The following is a 21,414-nucleotide window of genomic DNA, read 5'->3' as shown; positions in this document are numbered from 1 at the left end:
ATTTATCCTTGTAGGAACTCAAAAGCAAACCCTTCCGGACAGAGGGCCATCCAGCCTCTGTTCAAAATTCTCCAGAGGAAGCAGCAAACAGCTCTTACCAGTAGTCCTCAGAAGGAGATATCTATGGAACCACAAGCCTTGTATCCCATCTCAAGATGGCCAACTCATGGCGCCATCCCAACTAAATATCTCAAGAGGTTCCTCAACTTTTTTGGACCTTCTGGGCTTCCATACAGGGAGGACGATGGGACTTGTAGTCCTCAGAAGCAGATATCTATGGAGCCACAGACCTCGTATCCCATCTCAAAATGACTGACTCCACAGTGCTTTCTGGGTGTAAGTGAACTATAAATCCCAGCAACTACAACTCCCAAATGTCAAGGTCTATTTTCCCCAAACTCCACCATTGTTCACATTTGGGCATATTGAGTCTTCGTGCCAAGTTTGGTCCAGATCCATCATTGTTTGAGTCCACAGTGCTTTCTGGATGTAGGTGAACTATAAATCCCAGCAACTACAACTCCCAAATGTCAAGGTATATTTTCCCCAAACTCCACCAGTGTTCACATTTGGGCACATTGAGTATTCACACCAAGTTTGGTCCAGATCCATCATCATTTAAGTCCACAGTGCTCTCTGGATGTAGGTGAACTATAAATCCCAGCAACTACAACTCCCAAATGTCAAGGTCTATTTTCCCCAAACTCCACCAGTGTTCACATTTGGGCATATTGAGTCTTCGTGCCAGGTTTGGTCCAGATCCATCATTGTTTGAGTCCACAGTGCTTTCTGAATGTAGGTGAACTATAAATCCCAGCAACTACAACTCCCAAATGTCAAGGTCTATTTTCCCCAAACTCCACCAGTGTTCACATTTGGGCATATTGAGTCTTCGTGCCAGGTTTGGTCCAGATCCATCATCGTTTGAGTCCACAGGGCTCTCTGGATGTAGTGAACTACAACTCCCAAACTCAAGGTCAATGCCCACCAAACCCTTCCAGTATTTTCTGTTGGCCATGGGAGTTCTGTGAGCCAAGTTTGTTTCAATTCCAGTTCAATTCATATCTATCTTGTTTGCTGTGTCATAAAATAATAATAATAATAATAATAATAATAATAATAATAATAATAATAATAATAATAATAATATGTAAAGCTAAGTGAAGAACCTGCTTTGACTGGTCAAAAATCAGAAACTCCTCAAAGCACAGCAGACAAAAAACCAGTACAAGAAAGCCACGCTACAAACTAGAGCTGACAGCTGGCACAACAGAACATTGCATGGAAAGTTCCTTGACAAAATGGAAGGAAAAGCTGACAAGGAGAAGACCTGGCTCTGGCTCACGAATGGGACCCTGAAGAAGGAGACAGAAGGCCTGATCCTTGCAGCCCAGGAGCAAGACATCAGGACAAAGGCAATTCAGGCCAAGATCGAAAAATCAGCTGATGACCCAAAATGCAGACTGTGCAAGGAAGCTGACGAAACCATTGATCATATCCTCAGCTGCTGTAAGAAAATTGCACAGACAGACTACAAACAGAGGCACAACCATGTGGCCCAAAGGATTCATTGGAACTTATGCCTCAAGTACCACCTCCCAGCAGCAAAGAACTGGTGGGATCACAAACCTGCAAAAGTATTGGAAAATGAGCACGCAAAGATACTGTGGGACTTCCGAATCCAGACTGACAAAGTTCTGGAACACAACACACCAGACATCACAGTTGTGGAAAAGAAAAAGGTTTGGATCATTGATGTTGCCATCCCAGGTGACAGTCGCATTGATGAAAAACAACAGGAAAAACTCAGCCGCTATCAGGACCTCAAGATTGAACTTCAAAGACTCTGGCAGAAACCAGTGCAGGTGGTCCCGGTGGTGATGGGCACACTGGGTGCCGTGCCAAAAGATCTCAGCCGGCATTTGAAACAATAGACATTGACAAAATTACGATCTGCCAACTGCAAAAGGCCACCCTACTGGGATCTGCGCACATCATCCGAAAATACATCACACAGTCCTAGACACTTGGGAATGTTCGACTTGTGGTTTTGTGATATGAAATCCAGCATATCTATCTTGTTTGCTGTGTCATAATTAAATAAAATAATAAAAAGTTATTATTATTATTATTATTATTATTATTTTATGACACATCTATCTTGTTTGCTGTGTCATATAATAACAATAATAATAATAATAAGAAGAAGAAGAAGAACACATCCTCCCTTAATCTTCTCTTCTTCATTGTAAGGCATTTTGGATCAATCTAATGAAAACAATGTCTCAGGCACCAGCTTTCCTTTGCGTTTGATGACATGGGTGAGGCAGGACTTTAAAAAAAAAACCCTGAGAACTCCCTGCTGTTTTTGTTCACAGTCTTAACAATGACCTCCTCATAAATCCTCACCATATCTTCAAATATTTGAAGGGATGAATGTTTTCATGCTTCTCCGAAGATTAATGGGTGCATGTGCCCTGTAGAATGAATGCAATTTGCCATCATAACAACTGCTATGGCTCAAGGCTATGGATTTCTGGGATCTGTAGTTTGGCGAAGCACCAGCACTCTTTAGCAGAGGAGGCTGAAGACGTTGTAAAACTACAACTCCCAGGATCCCACAGCATTGAGCCATGGTAGTTCAAGCGGCATCGAACTGAATTTTATTTTATGCCTTTTAATCTTATTTGTGTGTTTTTGGTATTTGATACTCTGTATGCTGGTTTTATATTTGTGAGCCACCCCGTGTCCCTCTGGGGAGATGGTAGCGGGGTATAAAAATAAAATAATAATAATAATTATTATTATTATTATTATTCCAGGCATGAGTCAATCAGGGGCAGCTAACGACTCTTAATAATAATAATAAACTTTATTTCTATTTCGCCCTATCTCCCCAAAGGGACTCAGGGCGGATTCCAACAAACAGCAGCATACATTCAATGCCTTCATAAAACAGAGAGATATTAGCATTAAATCCCAACAAGAACCCACATATGAAAACAGCGTTAAAAACCTATCAAATAAAACTTCATATCAGTGAATTGAACATAATATCGACAAATTAAACCAATATAGTCAGACAGAATCAGACAATTATATAGTGACATAAAATCTAAATAAACATTCACAGCAATTTACAAAAGTCAACTAAAGTTCAGCACAGTTGTGTGAGTTGAATTTAGAGTGACTCTAAACAAAGGATTTCCCCAGGCCAGGGTGTGAATCTTGGAAGGCTATTTAATGCTAATCAAGGTGATTAATTACAGCATCCACACTGGCCTCCAACAGACTAGGGTCCTTTCCCCACCACAGATATATATAAACCTTCCTTGCTTGGTTTCTTCATATACCTCACAACCTCTGAGGATGCCTGCCACAGATGTGGGCGAAATGTCAGGAGAGAATGCTTCTGGAAAACACACAACAACCAAACTACGCTGCCTCAGATGGTAACAGGTTCTTCATTTTTGGAGGTCTTTATACAGAGGTCAGGTGGGCATCTTTCAGGAGTCGTGCCTTCCCGCAGGGCAGAATGGGTTGGACTAGATATCCCTTGGGGTCCCCTCATCTCTGTGATTCTAAGTCCCTGAGGTGTTGAAGATGAGAAGTGGAAGAAGGAGTTAACTGTCAGTTCAGCCAAGCTAAACACGATGGATGGATGGCCGTGGGTGCACCTGCTCCTTCCTTTGAATGGCTGGCTTGGATGCCAGGAAAGAAAACACCGTCAGAGCAGAGGAACAAAGGGATGTTTGTTCCAAGACAAGAGCGAGAACAGTTCCTCCTTTGGAGAGAAAGAGACCTAAAGGGAGGAAAGTCCCTTGGACGTGTTCCAGGTGCCACAAAAATAACACAACTCATCCTCACATAGATCCACTGCCCTGGGAAGGCAGCTTTGTATACGCAAATACTATCAGCTCTGCTGCTTTTAGCTTCTTAGGTTGGGCTTTGCACAAACCTTTTGCCCCTTTAGTTAATATATATATATATCTAACATACATACATAAATATATATAGGTAAAGGTTTTCCCCTGACGTTAAGTCCAGTCATGTCTGACTCTGGGGGCTGGTGCACGTCTCCATTTCTGAGCCGAAGAGCCGGCGTTGTCCACAGACACCTCCAAGGTCATGTGGCCGGCATGACTGCATGGAGCACCGTTACCTTCCCGCCGGAGCGGTACCTATTGATCCACTCACATTGGCATGTTTTCGAACTGCTAGCTTTGCAGAAGCTGGAGCTAACAGTGGGTGCTCATTCTGCTCCCAGGATTTGAACCTGGGACCTTTTGGTCTGCAAGTTCAGCAGCTCAGCGCTTTAACACACTCAGCCACCGGAGGCTCCTTAAATACATATACAGTAGTGTCTCACTTATCCAAGCTAAACGGGCCAGCAGAACCTTAGATAAGCAAATATCTTGGATAATAAGGAGGGATTAAGGAAAAGCCTATTAAACATCAAAATAGGTTATGATTTTACAAATTAAGCACCAAAACATCATGTTTTACAACAAATTTGACAGAAAAAGCAGTTCAATGCGCAGTAATGCTATGTTGTAATTACTATATTTACGAATTTAGCACCAAAATATCACAATGTATTGAAAACAATGACTACAAAAATGGCTTGGATAATCCAGAAGCTTGAATAAGCGAAGCTTGGATAAGTGAGACTCTACTGCAGGGGTCCCCAAACTAAGGCCCGGGGGCCAGATGCGGCCCTCCGAGGTCATTTACCTGGCCCCCGCCCTCAGTTTTATAATATAATATATTGTATATACATATAATATTGATAATAATATTATAATGTAATACAATATAACACTAATAATAATACCATATAATAATATTAATTATATATTCTATATTACATATAATATTACTAATAATATTACAGTATAGTGGAATAGTTCAATAAAGTAATATATAATGCTAATATTGTGCTATGCTAATAATATAATATATTGTATGTACATATAATTTGTAAGCCACTCTGAGTCCCCTTTGGGGTGAGAACGGTGTGATACAAATGTAGTAAATAAATGAAGTAAATAAATAAATAATAAATAAATACATTTTAGACTTAGGCTCGCCCGAAGTCTGAAATGATTTGAAGTCACACAACAACAACGACAACAACAACAACCCTAATTAACTTGACTATCTCATTGGCCAGAAGCAGGAGCACACTTCCCATTGAAATCCTAATAAATGTATGTTGGTTAAAATTATTTTTATTTTTAAATATTGTATTGTTCTTTCATTGTTGTTGTTGTTGTTTTTGCACTACAAATAAGACATGTACAGTGTGCATCGGAATTTGTTTGTATTTTTTTTTCAAATGATAATCCGGCCCCTCAACAGTCTGAAGGATTGTGGACCGGCCCTCGGCTTAAAAAGTTTGAGGACCCCTGCTCTACTGTATCTAACAAATAGGTAAAAGGTAAAGGTTTTCCCTGATGTTAAGTCCAGTCGTGTCCGACTCTGGTGGTTGGTGCTCATTTCCATTTCTAAGCCGAAGAGCCGGCATTGTCCGTAGACACCTCCAAAGTCATGTGGTCATTGGCATGACTGCAACAAATGCCGTTACCTTCCCACCGGAGCGGTACCTATTGATCTACTCACATTTGCATGTTTTCGAACTGCTAGGTTGGCTAACAGCGGGATGATTTGGATAGTTTCTTTTAAATTCAGACCGAAACCCAAAGTGGATTTGGCTCATCATTGACAGCGGAATGGAAACTGAACCAAAGTGGGAAATGGTCACTGGATGAATAACATGGAAGGGCTTTTTGGGAGGCTGCAAATGGTAGAGCTCCTACTTTTGCATGCAGAATGTGGTGTAAGATTCATCCGCCCGCTTCTTCATCTCAGGCTGGGAAAGAACCTGGTCAGAAACCTCGGACAGGAGCGTTTTGACAGCCAAAATGTTTGAGGAACTGCAGCAGCTCCACCGTGTGCAAAGATTAAAACTTTTGGGGGTTGTTTATCTTAGAAAAAAGGGAAGTAAGATGGAAATGCATAAAATTATACGTTGCGTAGAATGTGTAGAAAGGAAAGGGCCAACTTGCTTTCTGCTTCTCTAGAGACCAGGACACAATGGAGCAATGGATACAAACTGCAGGAACAGATTCCACTTAAACATTGAGAAAACATACCTCACAACCTCTGAGGATGCCTGCCATAGATGTGGGCAAAACATCAGAAGAGAATGCTTCTAGAACATGGGCATACAGCCCAGAAAACACACAACCACCCATTAGGAAAAACTTATGAATTGTAAAAGCTGTTCATCAGTGGAGTATGCTACCTTGGAATGTAGTGGAGTCTCCTTCTCTGGAGGAGACTGGATGGCCATCTGTTGGGAGTGATTTGATTGTGTTCTGCATGGCAGAAGGGGGTGGAAAGGATGGATCTTGGGGTTTATTCTAACTCTATGATGTCAGAGTATTTGCAGTACAGCAGTAGTTGGATGGAAGCAGTAGAGCTCAGAACGAAGGGACACTCAGAGACGTTGGTAAAACTATTTACAAAGTTTTACGGTGTGCAGCAATAATCAACACAAACAGACTTGCAGACAACAGACGAACACAGGACTGCTCTGTTCTCCAACAGAACTTGACTCGAACTCTAGGCAGACAGAACTCAACTGAACTGAACTGAACTGATGCAATCGTTATGCACAAACACTTGTGTCTGGATACTCCCTAGTTCCAGCCACACATCAAGGACATCATAGCTTCTTGGCAATTAACTCTTTCCACACTATGGTACATTCTGGATGATGCAATCAGTTGCAATACAAGCATGGCACAAATTGCATTTAAACACTATCAATACACAAATCCCACATTAACATATGATTCTATGATCCTATGACTCTAGTGGTCCCTTCAACTCTAAATTTCTATGACTTGTCAATGACAATCTCCCTATTCCAATGGGAGGGATCCCGCATCACCGTCATACCTGGGCAGAGAAGTCTATCAATTTGGGCAGCTGCACACCACGTCCTTCATCGCTTTTCAGGAAGTCCAGCAAGCTGCCTATAAGAAGGAAACAAGAAATGAGTGTCCCCTTGAAAACAAACAAGACCAATTTAGGTGCAGTTCAGTCTATTTCATCGAGGGAATAAACACACAGGAAACTGCCTCTGGACCACACTTGATTGGCAGCACCAGAAATGACAACTCTCAGAATCTATATGTGGCTGGTGAGATTCTCAAAGTTGTTGTAACCTCCTGTCCCTATATTTGCAAGATCTGGTAAGTTCATATACACTCTGGTTCAGTTTCTGGCACAACTTTTCAAAGAAGCAGAAATTATCCCAAATCTTTCTCCCTGGAGAACTGCTGCCTGCCCGTCATGCCAATGTTTGGTGTGACGTTGCCTTACATGCAATCAGACCTTTGAAGTAATGTGTTATTGGTCCTAGTTACTTCTTTGGACCCCGGTGGTGCAATGGGTTAAACCCTTGTGCCAGCAGGACTGCTGACCAACAGGTTGGCAGTTCGAATCCAGGGAGAGCAGGTGAGCTCCTTCTGTCAGCTCCAGCTCTGCATGCGGGGACATGAGGGAAACCTCCCACAAGGATGGTAAAAACAACAAAACATCTGGGCTTCCCCTGGGCAACGTCCTTGCAGACAGCCAATTCTCTCACACCAGAAGCGACTTGCAGTTTCTCAAGTCACTCCTGACACGACTAAAAACAACTTCTTTGAACAATGAGGACATGGTCAAGTTATTTTTTCCAAAACTAAGAAACAGGAATGACGTCAGTACTGGTATAAGGGATAAATGTTTCAAGTGATGTCCAAAAGTTACAGAGTCACACTTCCCACCCCAAAGGCATATTATCATTGTCCAGCTACACTTTTTCCCCAAGTGCACATATGTTTTAAAAAACCCTCAGCACCATGGCAGCAAACATTTTGCAGCAACTCATCCAAGAAGCAATGACATGTGAAGGAAATGAATACAATGGCAGACACTAGCTTTCAGCCTGTGACTTGGAAGGAAAATTACGATCCCTTCCATTGCTTAAAAGGGTCCCTCACTTGTCCACGGGGCTTCTGAAAGCTCAACCCCTGCAATTTTCTCATCCTAACTGACATCATGCGGGAATTACAAACCAGAAGGTGCTGGACTGCGATTCATAGCATGCCTCAACATGGGATTTGCAGGTTGGGGATGATAGGATTTGCAATTGAACAAGATCCGGAAGGCTGCTTTGGGTTCATTCCTGACCTAAAGCATGCAAGGAATCTTGCAGTTCATTGTGAGAAATGGCTTATGTTTAGTACATTACACTTTGCTCCATTCAGGCCAAGTGAATGACAGTCTAAACCAATGATGGGCAACCTTTTGCACTTGGTGTGTCAAAATTCACCAAAAAACCTAGCATGACTTGGGTGGCATGTGACTTTGAGAAAAAAAAAACATAATTTCACACTAGGAAAAGGTAAAGGTTTTCCACTGACGTTAAGTCCAGTCGTGACCGACTCTGGGGCTTGGTGCTCATCTCCATTTCTAAGCCAAAGAGCCGGTGTTGTCCGTAGACACCTCCAAGGTCAGTACCAAGGTCAGCATGACTGCATGGAGTGCCGTTACCTTCCGGTCGGAGCGGTACCTATTGATCTACTCACATTGGCATGTTTTCGAACTGCTAGGTTGGTAGGAGCTGGGGCTAACAGCGGGCACTCATTCCGCTCCCGGGATTTGAACCTGGGACCTTTCGGTCTGCAAGTTCAGCAGCTCAGCGCTTTAACATACTGCGCCACCACCAGGGCAAGTTTATATATATAAACTATATATATTTCACAATATATATAGTTTAAATAACAAAAATATATAATTGTAATATATAACTGTATTTAATAAATCAAAAACTATTTACTACCATTATTTCCATGTACAACAATCTATGGTACCTCTTGCAGTTTCCATGCTGATTTCTCTCGGTTGTAGTTTCAATGTAGTCATGAACAATGAATAATATAATAATAAATATTGGAAAGGAGAAATGAAAATACAAATTAATGAATGGTATAAAGAAGTTTGGCGAATGGCACTGAATGACAAGCTAACATCAAATTTAAAAGTAAAGAAGGGATTATGGAAAAAAATGATTTTGAAAGTATTTGGAGAAAATTTCTAGAAAAATTATTGGAAAAAGAAGATGGGAATTTACCTCCAAATGAAGAATTGAACTTTTGGTGGGACTACAGAAGAAGAGATGGCTCTGGGGAAGGGGAGCACAGGGGTGAATGTAAATAAAAGAGGGGGAAATGTATAGAATATGTTTATATAATTGTAACTTTTTCTCAATAATAACAATAAAAATATTTTTTAAAAATATAATATAATAACAATATAATAGTAATAATATAATAATATACTACAATAATAATTATATATATATATGTGTGTGTGTGTGTGTGTGTGTGTGTGTGTGTAATGTGCATAATTCTATGGAGTAAACAACAAAACCACTGGACCAAATCACACCAAATCAGACTACAGGGCAAACATCTCTTATTCAGAATTCTGAAATCCAAAATAATCCAAAATTGTCCAGCTGCGACAATGGCACCTTTTGCTTTCTGATGGTTCAATGTACTCAAACTTTTGTTTTAGTATCAAATACTATTTAAAAATATTGGGTATAAAATTGACTTCCGGCTATTTGTATAAGGAGTTCCGTATATACTCGAGTATAAGCCGACCCGAATATAAGCCGAGGCACCTAATTTTACCACAAAAACTGGGAAAACTTATTGACTCGAGTATAAGACGAGGTTGGGAAATGCAACAGCTACGGGTCAAATTCAAAAATAAAAATCGATATTAATAAAATTGCATTATTTGAGGCATCAGTAGGTTAAATGTTTTTGAATCTATATATATAAAAGAGTGATGGCATCACGGCGACCCACAAAACAACAAAAGTACAGGCCCCCCAACCTCGAAATTTGACAACACAACCCATCATCCATGCCTCCAGGTTGATACAACAAAAAGAAAAGAAAAATAAAGTCCTAATTAGAGGGAGAGGAATAATTGCTTTTATCCAATTGTTGCCAGTTAGAAGGCTATGCTCCTCCAACTTGGTCTCCTAGCAACCCAATAAAAAACACTAAAAAAACCTAAAAAATAATTAAAAACACTAAAAAATTAATACAATAAAATACTATAATAACAGAAAATAACTAAAAATAATACAAGAAAATAATAAAATATAATAAATAAAAAGATAACTTACAATAAAATTAATTAAAAAATACAAATAACGTCAAATAAAAATTACACAACAATTTTTAACCAATACCACCACCACTTTGCCACAGCAACGCGTGGCCGGGCACAGCTAGTATTTATATAAAACTGTAATTTAAGATAATAATAAGACTTTAATAAGATAAGACTGTCCAACTCTGAATACCTTTATACTCAAGTATAAGTTGACCTGAATAGAAGCCGGCCAGGACCCTCACTCGAGTATAAGCCGAAAGGAGCTTTTTCAGCCCTAAAAAAGGGCTGAAAAACTAGGCTTATACTCAAGTATATACAGTATATAAAACATACCGTACATGAATTCTGGGTTTAGATTAATCCTACTGTTGAGATCTCATTATATGTATGCAAATATACCATAATCTGAAATAATCCAAAACATTTCTGATCCCAAACATTTAGGATAAGTCAACATGTACTGCTTTCCAAATACTCCATCAAGAAACGCCACCATAATCTATGAGTTCTCATCCAGAATTTATCTTTTCTGAGCTCTGTAGCCATATCCCAAAAGCTTCCTTTTGAAGTATTTATTTTATTTATATGCCATTGGACCTAAGGTGGCTTCCAAGCTCAAAATTTCCACCCCAGATCTTCTATCCTCAGTCCCGGGTCTTTACCTTTCTCCATGAATTCAGTGATGATGTAAATCGGCTCTTCCTTGGTCACGACAGCATTCAGCTTGACCAGTTTGTCATGCTGCAGGGTCTTCATGATGTTGGCCTCTTCCAGGAAGGCTTCCACGGACATGCTGCCCGGCTTCATGGTCTTCACGGCGACTTTTGTGTGCTTGTTGTATGTGGCTGGAGGAGAGAAAGGAACGCTGCAGAGTCACAGGATCCCCTTGGAACAGACTTACAGAATCACAATACAGCCATTCTCCCAAATTTGTGGTTTTGAATTTGGTGGATTTGGTTAGTCACAGATTTGATTCCAATGTCCTAGGAATATTTAGATCCACCCGTGTGAATCTATGGTCAACTTCCTAAGGTCATGCTTCAGGATCCAGAGATCACTCTTAATGTTTCCTCTCAGCATTCTTTTCTCCAAGCTAAACATACCAAATCCTTAAGCGATTTCTTACTGGACTTGGTTTCCAGACTTTTGACCATTTTGGTTGCCCTTCTCTGGACATGTTCTACCTTGTCAATGTCTTTACTAAACATGCCTGAAATGATGGGGAAACTGACAGAAAGCCAGGTGATTACTGGAGTCTTATTAGACTGCAAGCTGAAGATGAGTCAACAGTGTGATGTGGAAGCTGAAAAACCCAAAACAATTCTAGGCTGCACCAACTGGAGCATAGTGTCTAGACTGATGGAAGTCATCGTCCCTCTGTCTTCTGCTTTGGCTAGAACTCACCTGGAATAACCCTATGTCTAGTTTAGGGAAAACAATTAAAGAAGTATATGGACAAACTAGAAGGTGTCCAGAGAAGAATGACCAAAATGGTCAAAGGTCTGGAAACCAAGCTTTATGAGAAATGGCTTAGGGAGCTGGGTATGTTTAGCTTGGAGAAAAGAAGGCTGTGTTAGTATTTTTGTGATATTGAGTGAAATGTTTAATCTATTGTTGCTGTGGAATTGTGTGCATTAGTTCCAGCAAGCATTCCAGCAGTCAAGAGGTTAATTGCAGCAAGCCCTGATTGACTGCTGGAAGGGCAAATGACAAAGACTTCTGTTTGTGCTACATGACAGGAAGATACATCACTGGCTGTGGAATGCAGAGGAGGTCCTTCAGTGTACAGAGAACAGACTTTGAAGAGACAGACAAGCTCCATGTTTTGGTCTTGCAGATAGCTTTGGAATTTAGCACTGTAAATAATGTAAATAAAGCTTTCAATGATGCTGAGATTCAGCAGATATAAACCAGCAAAGTTGTCATTCTTTGTCGGTGCCACTTTTGCCGTTTGCAGAGTGGTCTGACGGGTGAGAACAGGTGGGACCTGGCTCATCAATTAGTCAGGGTCGCCGATTTCCTAACAGGCTGAACATAAGAGTTATATTTAAATATTCAAAATGTTTGTCCCATTGAGGAAGAGGGGGCACGTTTGTTTTCTGTTGCTTTAGAGACTAGGACACAATGGAGAAATTGATTCAAATTGCAGGGAAAGAGATTCTACCTAAACTTTAAGAAGAACCTCCTGATGTAAGAGCTGTTTGACAGAGAAATGTGGTCTTTGGTGGCCAGTGGAATCTCTTTCTCTAAAGGGTTTTAAACAGAAGCTGTATGGCCATCTGTTGAGGAGGGCTTGGATTGTGTCCTCCAGCATGTCAGAACGGGGTAGACTAGATGGCCTTGGTGGTATGTTCCAACTCTACAATTCTAGTTGGGAATTTCCCAATTGTGTGGGAACTTGCTGGCTAACTGGGAAATGAATCTATCCCAGGCATGGACAATGCCTGGTCTACTCTATTTCTTGTACTACAAGGGCAACAAACAGTTGTGTCTTCTTCTTACCTATCCAGACTTCCCCAAATTGCCCAGCTCCCAGTTTCTTCTCCAGCTTCAGGGATTCGCGAGGGATTTCCCAAGCGTCTTTCTCCCAGGGTTTCTCAGGCTTCGGCACAACACACGGGATGGTCAGCACTTGGCAAAGCCCATCACTTTGGCCTGAAAGAGATCAAGGAGGAATTGCAGTCACAAACACCTAGAAAGGCTGGCTTGACATGGGTCCCTCATGTGCCTCTACCGAATGGTGATGGTTTTCAGTCCTGAGAATCAGCAGCATGTCTAGTCTTTGCACATTTTCAGCTTTGGCCATAACCATCTATCAGAGATTGACAACCTACCCAAGTTGGGTTATGAGTCCTAGACATGGAAAAAGCAGCAGGTGTGCCAGAGGCAGAATTTCCAAGGTGTTCTTACCTTTATAATGGGCAACTAATTCTTGGAGGCTGTTGAAGGTGTTCCGAGGGGAGATGTAGAACCCCCCGCTGTCCAGCGTCCGGATCTTGTAATGTTTCACGATGTCCACCTTGCTGATGTTATCAAAATCTCTCACAGATAAGGAGTAACTCCCTGTGAAAAGAAGGACAAAGGGAAAGGACAAGGTTTTCTCCATTCTCTCAGACCATGAAAATCCTTTTCATAAATATCTGCAATACAACTTCCACATCTTCCTGGAAGCGTAAACCATAATAATGGCAATGAACAGCTTCTGGAGGAAGCCTACTATAGAATTGCTCTGAAGGGCCTAGACAATTCCTAGGGAGAAGGCTACTCTAGTATTTCTAGGTCTTCCAGTGTGACTCCATAGTCAGCTTCAGATACATTGTTTGAAATCATGTTCAACTGGGTTGTTGTATGTCTTTCGCGCTGTGTGGCCATGTTCCAGTAGTATTCTCTCCTGACGTTTCGCCCACATCTATGGCAGGCATCCTCAGAGGTTGTGAGGCATGGATAAACTAGGTAAGGTAAGGAAAAAATATATATCTGTGGAGAGTCCAGGGTGTGACAAGAGTCTTTTGTCAGTTGGAAGCCAGCATTAATGTTTCAGTTAATTACCCTAATTAGCATTGGAAAGGTTTGTCTCTTGCCTGAGGGGCTTCCTTTGTTCAGTCATTAGCCGTCCTTGGGGCTCCTCTGTCCTCAGATTGTTGCTTCCCATCTACTGTTTTGATTTTAGAGTTTATCCATGCCTCACAACCTCTGAGGATGCCTACCATAGATGTGGGCGAAACGTCAGGAGAGAATACTTCTGGAACATGGCCAGACAGCCCGAAAGACATACAACAACCCTGTTCTCGCAGAAGCAGAGGAAGCAGGAGGACATTTTTGCTCCCTGGCTTCAGGTAGGATTTGGCTAAGATTTGGCTAAGATTTTAAACTGAGTTTGGGCTTGGCTCCTGTGGTCAAAGTCTAACTGTTGTGTGACTGTTGTGTTGAAAGAGAGCCAGGTACTTAAGTTGATTGACAGCAGGCATTGTCCCCTGTTAATTGAGTTTCTGGGAAAGCTTTATTTGCCAGTGTGAGTTTCTGCCAGAGCCTGATCCCAGAAGGGCAGTTGGTTCTCGCAGAAGCAGAGGAAGCAGGAGGACATTTTTGCTCCCTGGCTTCAGGTAGGATTTGGCTAAGATTTGGCTAAGATTTTAAACTGAGTTTGGGCTTGGCTCCTGTGGTCAAAGTCTAACTGTTGTGTGACTGTTGTGTTGAAAGAGAGCCAGGTACTTAAGTTGATTGACAGCAGGCATTGTCCCCTGTTAATTGAGTTTCTGGGAAAGCTTTATTTGCCAGTGTGAGTTTCTGCCAGAGCCTGATCCCAGAAGGGCAGTTGGTTCTCGCAGAAGCAGAGGAAGCAGGAGGACATTTTTGCTCCCTGGCTTCAGGTAGGATTTGGCTAAGATTTGGCTAAGATTTTAAACTGAGTTTGGGCTTGGCTCCTGTGGTCAAAGTCTAACTGTTGTGTGACTGTTGTGTTGAAAGAGAGCCAGGTACTTAAGTTGATTGACAGCAGGCATTGTCCCCTGTTAATTGAGTTTCTGGGAAAGCTTTATTTGCCAGTGTGAGTTTCTGCCAGAGCCTGATCCCAGAAGGGCAGTTGGTTCTCGCAGAAGCAGAGGAAGCAGGAGGACATTTTTGCTCCCTGGCTTCAGGTAGGATTTGGCTAAGATTTGGCTAAGATTTTAAACTGAGTTTGGGCTTGGCTCCTGTGGTCAAAGTCTAACTGTTGTGTGACTGTTGTGTTGAAAGAGAGCCAGGTACTTAAGTTGATTGACAGCAGGCATTGTCCCCTGTTAATTGAGTTTCTGGGAAAGCTTTATTTGCCAGTGTGAGTTTCTGCCAGAGCCTGATCCCAGAAGGGCAGTTGGTTCTCGCAGAAGCAGAGGAAGCAGGAGGACATTTTTGCTCCCTGGCTTCAGGTAGGATTTGGCTAAGATTTGGCTAAGATTTTAAACTGAGTTTGGGCTTGGCTCCTGTGGTCAAAGTCTAACTGTTGTGTGACTGTTGTGTTGAAAGAGAGCCAGGTACTTAAGTTGATTGACAGCAGGCATTGTCCCCTGTTAATTGAGTTTCTGGGAAAGCTTTATTTGCCAGTGTGAGTTTCTGCCAGAGCCTGATCCCAGAAGGGCAGTTGGTTCTCGCAGAAGCAGAGGAAGCAGGAGGACATTTTTGCTCCCTGGCTTCAGGTAGGATTTGGCTAAGATTTGGCTAAGATTTTAAACTGAGTTTGGGCTTGGCTCCTGTGGTCAAAGTCTAACTGTTGTGTGACTGTTGTGTTGAAAGAGAGCCAGGTACTTAAGTTGATTGACAGCAGGCATTGTCCCCTGTTAATTGAGTTTCTGGGAAAGCTTTATTTGCCAGTGTGAGTTTCTGCCAGAGCCTGATCCCAGAAGGGCAGCTGGTTCTCGCAGAAGCAGAGGAAGCAGGAGGACATTTTTGCTCCCTGGCTTCAGGTAGGATTTGGCTAAGATTTGGCTAGTAAAGGCACCTTTACTAACTATCCTTTGCAGTACATACAGGAAACAAAGCAACATAAACAAATACACAAAGACGTGGTTTGTTGCAGTCTGCACATAAAGTGCGTGCATATTACTTAACTGTACAAAGATCCCACTTGGCCACCACGCTCACCAAGAGATGCAACAAAAGCAAAACATTCCCATCACATGCACCAGCTGTGGCATGTTCCGCTTTTTCACACAAAAACTAGACAACTACATCTGCTCCAAATGCAAACAGATGACTCTGATGGAGCAGAGGATCCAACAGCTCGAGCACCGTATTAAGACCCTTAAGGACATTCAGGCACTCGAGCTCTTCTTGGACACTGCACAACACGCTGCTGTAGATCAGCAGCCTGCATCACACCAACACCACCAAGACCATGATCAGGAACCTTATGGGGAGATCAACTCAAAGGTAGACAACCCTCAGGCTTGGAAGGAGGTCACCCATAGAAGGAGACGCAGGACCAGGCAGCCTCCACAGAACTCCTCTGCTCAGCTGCATTTACACAACAGATTTGAAATTCTTACATCATTAACATACAATCAGGAAACACATCTTGTGGAGGACCACAGTTTCTTAGATACCACTCAGTGGACCATCCTGGATCAATGCGCAGGGGATAGCCCTGACAGGGACAGTGCATCACCACAGTCACACTTATGTAATCATGCAAATGCTCCATCCCCAATCATAGACCAGGAGCAACAGGAACATCCTTGGGAGAGTAATGGGCTCTCGGATGTATCTCAATGGATTGTCATTGATGAATGCACTGGGGATGTTGAGGAGGAGGACAACACTTTACACCTACATGATTCACTTCAACAGGAACACTCTTCAGGGGACATACACACTGTCTTGCACAAAAGGGACCCTGTCAATCCTCAAAGGAAACAGGTCTTGGTAGTAGGTGACTCCCTCCTTAGAGGAACGGAAGCCATCATTTCCAGACCGGATGGGATGGCTCGAGAAACATGCTGCCTCCCGGGGGCAAAAATACACCATATCACTCAGAGGCTCAGCAGGCTCCTAAAGCCCCATCACCCTCCCCACCTTATGTTGATTCATGTAGGTACCAATGACACCGCTAGGCATACTTTTCAAAAGATCACAAATGATTTTCGAGCTCTGGGAACAAAGCTAAAACTGTATAATGTACATGTGATCTTTTCATCCCTCCTCCCCGTTGTAGGACATGGCTCTACAAGGGCCGGAAAAATAGTACAGGTCAATAACTGGCTCAGAAAATGGTGTCAAGAGGAGCATTTTGGCTTCCTTGACCATGGTCTACTCTTCCAAGAGGATGGACTACTGGCAAGCGATGGGGTGCATCTCACACAAGTAGGAAAACATCTTTTTGCACACAGACTCACAAACCTCATCAGGCGCACTTTAAACTAAATCCACTGGGGGAGGGGAACAACAGCCTGGCGAACACTATATTACCCACGACCACAGGGAACCGCCGTAAGGCTAAACGGAGGGCTGCACAAACACAGCAAGGACCAAGTACAGAGAGCACAATAATCCCAAATAAACAGTTCGAGGGGAGGTCACAGGGGCTTACATGTCTTTACACTAATGCTCAGAGCATGGGAAATAAGCAAGACGAACTCCAACTCCTAGCACACATACGATGTCATAGGCATCACTGAAACCTGGTGGGATGACTCCCATCACTGGAATTTAACCATTGAGGGCTATAACCTCTTTCACATAAATAGAACAAAGGGGAGAGGAGGGGGAGTAGCTTTATATGTCAAAAACAGTTACGTTGCAGAAGAAATGCAAGACTGTAATCCGGGAAACCAGCTTGAAAGCATCTGGATAAGAATCAAGGGAACCGGGACTCAAAAAGATCTTGTCGTGGGTGTCTACTACAGACCTCCGAGTCAGGATGAAGGACTTGATGAAGCCTTCTGTCAACAGCTGACCAAACAGGCACAAAGAAGAGATATAGTAGTCATGGGCGATTTCAATTATCCCGATATCTGCTGGAAAACAAACTCAGCCAAGAGTACAAAGTCCAACAAATTCCTCACTTGCCTTGCAGATAATTTTATGGTCCAGAAGGTAGAAGAGGCAACAAGGGGATCAGCAACTCTTGATCTAATCTTAACAAATGTGGAAGACCTGATCAATACAGTTGAAGTGGTTGGATCCTTAGGGGCAAGTGACCATGTGCTCCTGCAGTTTGCAATACAAAGGAATGCTGAAACTAAGACAAGTCAAACACGCATTCTGGACTTTAAGAGAGCTGACTTCCAAAAAATGAAGGAATTACTGAGCGGCATTCCATGGACGCCGATATTAAAAAACAAGGGAGTTAAGGATGGATGGGAGTTTTTCAAAAGTGAAATACTCAAGGCGCAAATGCAAACAGTGCCAACAAAGAAGAAAAATAAGACAAGTGCAAAGAAGCCAGAATGGATGTCCAAAGAACTTCTAACTGAGCTAAAGCTCAAAAGTGACATGCACAAGAAGTGGAAAAGGGGAGAAATCACCAAAGAAGAATTCAAACGTATAGCCAACTCCTGTAGGGAAAAGGTTCGCAAGGCTAAAGCGCAAAATGAGCTCAGGCTTGCCAGGGACATAAAAAACAACAAAAAAGGTTTTTTTGCTTATGTTGGTAGAAAAAGGAAGAAAAAGGAGGCGATAGGGCCACTGCAAGGAGTAGATGGGGTGATGGTGACAGGGGATAGGGAAAAGGCAGAACTGCTTAATGCCTTCTTTGCCTCGGTCTTCTCACAAAAAGAAAGCCATCTTCAACCTCAGCAACATGGAATGGACGAAGGATTGGGGGAAATCCAACCCCAAATAGGGAAACAAGTTGTCCAGGAACACCTGGCCACTCTAAACGAATTCAAGTCCCCAGGGCCAGATCAGCTACATCCAAGAGTATTGAAGGAACTAGCGGAAGTTATTTCAGAACCACTGGCAATCATCTTCGAGAGTTCTTGGAGAACAGGAGAAGTCCCAGCAGATTGGAGGAGGGCGAATGTGGTCCCTATCTTCAAGAAGGGAAAAAAGAACGACCCAAACAATTACCGTCCGGTCAGCCTCACATCAATACCAGGCAAGATTCTGGAAAAGATCATTAAGGAAGTGGTCTGCAAGCACTTAGAAACAAATGCGGTCATTGCTAACAGTCAACACGGATTTACCAAAAACAAGTCATGCCAGACTAATCTGATCTCTTTTTTCGATAGAGTTACGAGTTGGGTCGATACAGGGAATGCCGTGGATGTAGCATATCTAGATTTCAGTAAGGCCTTCGACAAAGTCCCCCACGACCTTCTGGCAAACAAACTAGTAAAATGTGGGCTAGACAAAACTACGGTTAGGTGGATCTGTAATTGGCTAAGCGAACGAACCCAAAGGGTGCTCACCAATGCGTCGTCTTCATCATGGAAAGAAGTGACAAGTGGAGTGCCGCAGGGCTCCGTCCTGGGCCCGGTTCTGTTCAACATCTTTATTAACGACTTAGACGAAGGGTTAGAAGGCACGATCATCAAGTTTGCAGACGACACAAAACTGGGAGGGATAGCTAACACTCCAGAAGACAGGAGCAGAATTCAAAACGATCTTGACAGACTAGAGCGATGGGCCGAAACTAACAAAATCAAGTTCAACAGGGACAAATGCAAGATACTTCACTTCGGCAGAAAAAATGGAAATCAAAGATACAGAATGGGGGACGCCTGGCTTGACAGCAGTGTGTGCGAAAAAGATCTTGGAGTCCTCGTGGACAACAAGTTAAACATGAGCCAACAATGTGATGCGGCAGCTAAAAAAGCCAATGGGATTTTGGCCTGCATCAATAGGGGAATAACGTCTAGATCCAGGGAAGTCATGCTCCCCCTCTATTCTGCCTTGGTCAGACCACACCTGGAATACTGTGTCCAGTTTTGGGCACCGCAGATGAAGGGAGATGCTGACAAGCTGGAAAGCGTCCAGAGGAGGGCAACTAAAATGATTAAGGGTCTGGAGAACAAGCCCTATGAGGAGAGGCTTAAAGAGCTGGGCATGTTTAGCCTGCAGAAGAGAAGGCTGAGAGGAGACATGATAGCCATGTACAAATATGTGAGGGGAAGTCATAGGGAGGAGGGAGCAAGCTTATTTTCTGCTGCCCTGCAGACTAGGACACGGAACAATGGCTTCAAACTACAGGAAAGGAGATTCCACCTGAACATCAGGAAGAACTTCCTCACTGTGAGAGCTGTTCGACAGTGGAACTCTCTCCCCGGGGCCGTGGTGGAGGCTCCTTCTTTGGAGGCTTTTAAGCAGAGGCTGGATGGCCATCTGTCGGGGGTGCTTTGAATGCGATTTCCTGCTTCTTAGCAGGGGGTTGGACTAGATGGCCCTTGAGGTCTCTTCCAACTCTACTATTCTATGATTCTATGATTCTATGATTCTATGATTCTGTGATCCCGGCCATGAAAGCCTTCGACAACACAAAATCATGTTCAACTGTTTTAACAAGTTTTAAAGTTTCTTTTTAATGTGTTGTCAAAGGCTTTTATGGCTGGAATCACGGGGTTGCTGTGAGCTTTACTGGAACATGGCCATACAGCCCAAAAAACTCAAAGCAACCCAGTTTCTATTTAACTTGTTAAATTGTTTCATATGATTTTAGTCATTAAAAACAGTGCACTGATATCTTGGAATATATACTGTATATACTCGAGTATAAGCCTGGTTTTTTGGCCCTTTTTTTAAGACTGAAAAAGCCCCCCTCATCTTATACTCGGGTGAGGGTCATGGTTGGCTTATATTTGGGTCAGCTTATAATCGAGCATATATGGTACATTTATTATTTTTCTCTATTATTATTGGTATTATTACATTTATTATTTTTCTCTATTATGGTTGCTACTATGGTATTACATTTATTATTATTATTATTATTATTATTATTATTATTATTATTATTATTATTAATACATTTATTATTTCACTCTGATCTTATTATTATTATTACATTTATTATTTTACTCTATTTATTATTGCATGTATTATTTTCCTGTATTTATTATTATTATTATTACATGTATTATTTTACTCTATTATTATTAAAAAGATACATAAGGGCATTTACATTGAAGAAGATGAGAATAATGATTTGATCAGAGTTGGAGAGTCTTATCTTAAATTTGAGCTTTATGTAAATATTCAAAAAACATTTGACCTACTGATGTAGGTCAATTAATGTAATTTTATTGGTATCTATTTTTATTCCTGAAATGTACCACTGTTGGCTTATACTGGAGTCAATGTTTTCCCAGTTTTTGGTGGTAAAATTAGGCGCCTTGGCTTATATTCGGGTCGGCTTATACTTGAGTATATACGTTATGTATGTGTATGTGTGTGTGTGTGTATGTGTATGTGTGTGTGTGTGTGTGTGTGTGTGTATATATATATATATATATATATATATATATATATATATAAAATAAAACTTTATTTATATACCACCCTATCTCCCAAAAGGGACTCAGGGCGGTTGTGACTGATAGACAGTCACAATTACGTACATAGCAATATAAAAACACATTATTAGACAAAATAAATTTTACACTAAAAATGACAATCAATGATAATCACAGCTTCCATATACATACATACATACATATATATATATATATATATATATATATATATATATATATAAAA

The 21,414-nt window shown here is 41.9% G+C and overlaps 1 protein-coding gene across 1 annotated transcript in view; it reads right to left on the bottom strand.

The window, feature by feature from the left end:
- Nucleotides 1-21,414, bottom strand: part of hck (HCK proto-oncogene, Src family tyrosine kinase) — a 60,058-nt gene that overhangs the window by 12,075 nt on the left and 26,569 nt on the right. The window contains exons 7-10 of the mRNA XM_062979171.1: nt 13,159-13,311; nt 12,751-12,903; nt 10,911-11,093; nt 6,967-7,043 (exon numbers count right to left, since the gene is read on the bottom strand). Of these exons, the coding sequence (XP_062835241.1) occupies nt 6,967-7,043; nt 10,911-11,093; nt 12,751-12,903; nt 13,159-13,311 (566 nt within the window). The remainder of the gene's footprint in view (nt 1-6,966; nt 7,044-10,910; nt 11,094-12,750; nt 12,904-13,158; nt 13,312-21,414) is intronic.

Source organism: Anolis carolinensis, chromosome 4, assembly GCF_035594765.1.
Source record: "Anolis carolinensis isolate JA03-04 chromosome 4, rAnoCar3.1.pri, whole genome shotgun sequence".
In the NCBI taxonomy this organism is placed as follows: Eukaryota; Metazoa; Chordata; class Lepidosauria; order Squamata; family Dactyloidae; genus Anolis; species Anolis carolinensis.
Note: the sequence above shows the minus strand (reverse complement) of the source record. Positions and strands in the feature narration are given on the sequence as shown.